A 6239-nucleotide genomic window follows, 5' to 3' on the forward strand; every position below is an offset into this window, starting at 1 on the left:
TGTTACATCTCCTTTGACGAATAAAGTACATCACGCCCGCCGTGTTAAAACACGGGGGACTCAGGGGTTGGTGTGTTGTTGTGGTGAGATGTAAATAAAGATGGCTCAAAACATGAATGACACTCCGTGGTCCCGCCATGCCTTATTCTCACCACACCTATATTTTTGTGTTTATTGTTATTGTACTTTTGCACCAATCTCTGTCTTTATTGTTATGAATGTATATGATAGATTATGCAGCAAATTCATTTTCTTCTGCCATTTTGAACACCAGTCTTTACTACTACTACTTACTTTCTACTTACTACTCCTCATACATGTTATATTTCTGTATTTTATTTTTAATAAATTAGCAAAAATTTCAAGAAAACTTTTTTTTTTCCATTTTGTCATTATGGGGTGTTGTGTTCAGAATTTTAAGGTGAAAAATGAATTTAATTCATTTTGGAATGAGACCTAACCCTAACATAACAAGTAAAGTGTTTTATTGTCAACCCATCAAGTATACAGTGGGACAAAATATCGTCCTCAAAGGTGAAAACTGTAAAAAAAAAAGAGGAAAAAAATCAAATATACATATATACAGAAATAAGATAAACTAAGAATAATCACAACAGTATTGTACTTGCATAGAAATAGAGTAAGAATGAAAAGGAATGAGAATGAAAATAAATAAATACAGCTCACACAGCACATACAGGGAGCAGAGTGTAGTCATTAGCACTGTCGCCTCACAGGAACAAATTGTGCTGAATTTGCATGTTATCCCCATGTTTGCGTGCCTGCTACACGGGTACTCCAGCTTCCTCCCACAGTCCAAAGACATGCAGTTAGTGGGGAGAAGTTAACTGATATTTCTAAATTGAATAGGTGTGAATCTGAGTGTGAATGGTTTTCTGTCTCTTTTAGAGATGGGCCAGAGTCCCTTCCAGGCCCTATGACAGTATCAGAAATAAAGAGGACGAGACATGTGACTACAGTCTTTCCAAATCATCTAATGCTAAAACCATACTACTGTGCTTTGCTCACATATGGAGAAATCCTGTTTGGTGAAAAAAACTGAAGTCGGAATTAATATATTTTTAAATTCATATTTTAGTCTTTGTTTATCTGTACTGATTACTGCTGTATTGATTTCAGTGAATAGAGGTCTTCACATGTTAGGTTCAGGCTTTCAAAGGTTATATGAGTTAGATCAGCTTAATGTGTTCACAGCCTGAAGTGTCACAGTGGTTGGAAACTTACATACTACTTCTTCACTTTACAGACTACAGTTTTTTGGTTATTTCATATGCGCCTTTCTGCTTCCTCTGTCAGCTTTGGTCTGTTTTTTCCTCTGTGCTTTTCTTTGCTTGTGTTTTCTCCTCATTTCCTGTGGTGTCACGTAGAGGCACCTGCATTTCAGCTGCTCATGTTGTCTTGCACAGCTTATGGAGGTTGTTGTTGCTGTTCTTGTCACAGATAATGGGTGGTTGATTATGGTTATCAACTTTCTCTGCTAACTCAGAGCTTCTGTTTCAAGCTCTGTCACATCATTTAATTCTTGTTATTTATAAAAGAGATTTAGTAATATTAGAATCAAACATAAAAATGATTTTACATTTCTGCATCACCAACTGAATGTGACACATACAGTTTGTGCTGCTGTACAGCTGGGCTTCGGTCGATAGTGTTAGTAAGGTACAGCTTAATAACTTATAAAATTCATATTATTTTAGTATGTAATCTTTCTGGCTCTCAAAGATTACTGAATATAAATTAAAATAAACAAATTAATAAATAATATTAAAAAATGATATAATTATTGATCATGTATGGATTTTGATGAGTCACCATGGCCATATAACCATGTAATAGGAGAGCCACCTTTGTGACACTGAAAACTGTGACTTCAAGCTCAAAGTATTTTGTAACATAACTCATTAATCTTTATTCAGATTATGTCCCTCTGTTGTGTAATGAACAAAGTGTAGTTGAGGTTGATTAGAGAAAATGTTCTCAGCAGTCTTTCATCATAAACTGTAGTGTGAGAGAGATTTTTTTTAATTGTTACTAAAGTGGTGCAAATTCAAATTTAAATAGATGCAAAAAGTTATGTCTGACCTAAACCTAAACTGGCTGGACACTGAAAACCATTATTTTGAATCAAAGTTGAAAAAAGCTGCTCAGTCTGTAATTAAATGTGTCCTCTTCCATTCAGCATGGAAATAAAAGAATGAGAAACTTTGAAGAGAATTTTAATTAACAGAGAAGTAAACATGATCAGTAGGTAGTCTCGCTGAAACTCCAGGCAACTAACTGAACATCACAGGAAGCACAATCGGCCAACAGGCGGCGTTGCCAGCACCACTAATGATCAGCAATCTTTTACAATAAAAGCATTCAGAACACTGATGTGATGGAGGATCAATATGTTAAGCCAAACGGTGGTTTGTTCACCTTTTTAATCAACAGACAAGGAAAACTGTCGATTTTACAGGTGTCGTATAACGTTAAAGAGGGAAGGGTCAAGTTTGGTTAACACATTTTAGCATAAAAACGCATGATATTCTCTCATCATGCAAGGATATGCAGTGTAACACAATCAAATTTGCTTCCAACAATTTTTATCCATCCATCTTCTTCTACTTATCCGGGTCCAGGCCGCTGGGGCAGCAGCCTAAACAGAGACGCCCAAACCTTCCTCTCCTCAGCCACGTCCTCTGTCTTGTCCAGGGGAGCACCAAGGTGTTCCCAGACCAGTCGAGAGGTATAATCTCTCCAGCTTGAACATAAACACTGATTACAGTACATAAAGAATTTATTCATCACAGACTTCATGATGAAATTCTGTAATTTTTAGGCATAGTTTTATATTTTTATAGTCTCTATGCAGGTATTTCAATGTTGTTGTTGTTTTTTTAACCTTGAAAGGATAAATATATTTAAATACCTTTTCTACATAATATTCAGAGTAAATACAAGGTTTTCACAGATGTTTTCTTTAGGCTGCTCTTGGTTCTAACACAACACAGAACGCTATGTGTACAAACTTCAAAAACGTTTCTGCAGACACTATCAGACTATCTGCTACACTATCAGAGACAGTCTAAAACATGTGCTGGTCTGAGATGAAATTATCCTTCAGTCAAATCTGTGGGGAGTTTACTGGGTAAACATTTTCAATGTGAGTAGATATCAACCTGAAAATGGTATATTACTTAAATTAATACTTTAAAACAACCTTGCACTATTTTGCTGAAATGTTAAGGAAAACACTTGGTAATGGGAAATGTGAGGAAAGAAAGGAATATTTAACATGATTACTTAATTTGTTTGGAGGAGTTTTTCTTTTACTTGGGCTTCATTAAAGGCAGCACATAATAATAATAATAATAATAATAATAACACGGTGGCACGGTGGTTAGCACTGTTGCCGCACAGCAAGAAGGTCCTGAGTTCAATTCAGGCCGGGGTCTTTCTGTGTGGAGTTTGCATGTTCTCCCCGTGTTTGTGTGGGTTCTCTCCGGGTACTCCGGCTTCCTCCCACCGTCCAAAGACATGCAGCTTGAGGGGATAGGTTAATTGGATAATCCAAATTGTCACTAGGTGTGAATGTGCGAGTGAATGTGAGTGTGAATGGTTGTCTGTCCCTGTGTGTTGGCCCTGCGACAGACTGGCGACCTGTCCAGGGTGTACCCCGCCTCTCGCCCTATGACAGCTGGGATAGGCTCCAGCGCCCCCCGCGACCCTGAAAAGGATAAGCGGAAGCGAATGGATGGATGGATGGATAATAACAATAACAATAATGTAAATAAGACAGAAAAAAGCAACAGACATACACATTAGATGTGTGTGCAAATGTATATGTACAGAACTACAACAGAACTTTAACACATAAAAGCGTATTATCTATAAGATGAAAAAATCCTGTAATGTAGATGTTTCATACCAAGCAACAGTAAGTAGCTCTAATCCAGCCCAAAAGCCTTGACAGCTGTGTAGATCTGCTGCTCCTCTGCTGCATTCACAACCTTTGTTGTGCAAATATAAATTTTCATCACAGCAAAGATAACAGCAGAAAACATCTGTGTGTCCTTAATCCAGGAAATGTCCTAAATAAAAATATTATAAAATTGGAAAATATTAGAAAATATCAAAACTTTTAACCTTTAATTTGTTTAAGTTCATATTTATCAGAATAATGTTAACATTAAGTACCTGTTGTGTTTTCTGATCATTAACCGGAGCTTGTTGATAGTCTAGAAATATAACATTTAATTAAGAATTAAATGTCTAATAATTATTTATTTTTGTTTATAGCAAATGGTGAGTAACTTCAATTACCTTTGTGATGATCACTGTTGTTTTTCTTGGTTATGTAAATGAGGACAGCAATAACAAAGAGACTTATACACATGACAGCACTGAGCAGAAAAACAACTGCACTGGCTGTCTGTGACAACACACTGCTTTCTGGAACAATAATAAAAGTAGTGAGAAAATAAAGTTAGGATTGGCAAAAAGTAAGAGATATCACATCCTGATGAGAAATATTATATGCATTAATTTCAGAATCATTGGGGTACCTTGCATATTCAGTTTAGTTCCGTTTCCCAATAATATCTCCCCACATGTGGCCACAGCGCAGTAGTAAGTCCCAGCATCAGAGGAGCCGACGTTCTTAGAAAGCTGATAAAAACATCTTTTCTGATGGTCAGATCTTTTCTCACATTGATCAGTCCTATTTCCATCAGTGTAAATGATGTTTGGATGAGATTTATTAGATCCAGCTCTGAACCAGAAAACATTATTAACTCCTGGACACGTCTTGTTCTCAGAATCAGAGAGAACTGAACACTGTAGAGTTGCTGTGTCTCCTGGACGCAGTGGATTTGATTCTATCGGCTGCTGTACAACAATATAGTTTGATGTCCTTTCAGTGTTTCCTGCATAATATAAAATGTATTACAATGACATTCTTCAAAAAATACTCTGAAAGATTAAAAAGTTTGTAAAAGTTGGTCTGTTTATTACCTTTAACTAACAAATATGTCCCACTCCATTCAAGATCACACCATGTTGTGGTTCCACAATGATAAATTCCCTCATCCTCTTGGATTGTCTCCAGAATAGTCAGTTTGCTAAAATTGTTTGCGTTCTTTGCAGAAAATCTTGATTTCAAAAACGGAGAATAATACACAGGTTCTGTATCTCGATATAGTGTCACAATTAATTTAAGTGTATCCCCAACACTCTGCCTGTACCAGTATACTTTACTGCTGATGTCTTTGGATATATCACACTTTAAGGTTGCTGGTTCACCAAGCTGAACCATTTTCACTGGAACCAGAGAATCTGAGTTAAAACACAACAGCATTTCGTATTAGGTTAAAATGTTTTCAAAATATTATTATAAAAATATTATCGATAAATGCTCACAGATGTATTTGACAAAAATAATCCAGTTTCAGATTTATGGACAGAATAAATTTGTACTTACCTCCTTGATGAAGAAGAAGCAACATCACCCATAACACCACCATCTTGACACTGCTCCTTCTCGGGGGTTTTCAGCAAGTTAAGTTGGTGAACTGAGCGTGTTGGGTTAGATCATGAAAGGAATTTGATTGGTTAACACAGAAGACACTCAAAAGTACACTCCCTGTGTACACTCCCTAACCTCATCTGTTTCTAAAGCATATTATCTTTTTATTCTCTTTGTTCACTTTTCACTTTTGATTGTCTATGTCTGGTTTAGTATTGCAAGAAATGCATCAAATACCTCAAGCTCTGCACTTTAGAGGAATGTTGAGTTTAGGGGCATTTTGTTCTTTAGCAGTGAGGCCAGTGTTGGGTGTAATGCGTTACTGTAATTAAATCACTTTTCCACTGAAAAAGTAGAGTAGCTAATTACTATTCATTTTAGGTATTTTAATCACAGCTACTTACAATGTACTTGTGTTAGATTGTAAAATAATTAAACTCGATGAATATCGTTATTTAATTTCAATAATTTGTCTTGTAAACGTAGAAGTAAACTCTGCTGCTTTAACATCGCTGTAGTGCAGCTGCGTGTCATTTCGCGCCACTTTCTTTTCCAAAGTTCCACAGCAGTTGACGGAATCAACTATTTGGGATTTCCTAACCTGGACGTGTGAGCATGCATCAAGACATTTAGCAATGCATGTACAGTACCATGCAAAAGTCTTGAGCAGCAGTTCCCTTTCTTTATATTTCTCTGGGAAATATAGTACATA

The 6239-nt window shown here is 36.3% G+C and overlaps 1 protein-coding gene across 1 annotated transcript; it reads right to left on the reverse strand.

Moving 5' to 3' along the window:
- Positions 1-3950: 3950 nt before the first annotated feature.
- LOC146676777 (signal-regulatory protein beta-2-like) lies at positions 3951-5525 on the reverse strand. The gene is made up of 6 exons (XM_085415068.1): positions 5483-5525; positions 5017-5337; positions 4569-4928; positions 4327-4455; positions 4201-4241; positions 3951-4094 (listed from the first exon to the last, which is right to left on the reverse strand). The coding sequence occupies exons 1-6, from the start codon at positions 5523-5525 to the stop codon at positions 3951-3953; spliced, it is 1038 nt and encodes a 345-aa protein (XP_085271194.1).
- Positions 5526-6239: the final 714 nt, after the last annotated feature.

The sequence above is a fragment of the Rhamphochromis longiceps genome, linkage group LG2 (genome assembly GCF_057381845.1).
Source record: "Rhamphochromis longiceps isolate RC_006_pf linkage group LG2, R_longiceps_female_GT1.1, whole genome shotgun sequence".
NCBI lineage: Eukaryota > Metazoa > Chordata > Actinopteri > Cichliformes > Cichlidae > Rhamphochromis > Rhamphochromis longiceps.

What these genes read in the sequence shown, in the direction of transcription:
- LOC146676777 (XM_085415068.1), bottom strand. Translation starts at nt 5,525, where the DNA reads ATGGTGGTGTTATGGGTGATGTTGCTTCTTCTTCATCAAGGAG. An exon ending in AACTAAACTGAATATGCAAG is followed by an intron (nt 4,456 to 4,568) that starts GTACCCCAATGA and finishes TTATTGTTCCAG; the next exon opens with AAAGCAGTGTGTTGTCACAG. An exon ending in ATGATCAGAAAACACAACAG is followed by an intron (nt 4,095 to 4,200) that starts GTACTTAATGTT and finishes ATTTTTATTTAG; the next exon opens with GACATTTCCTGGATTAAGGA.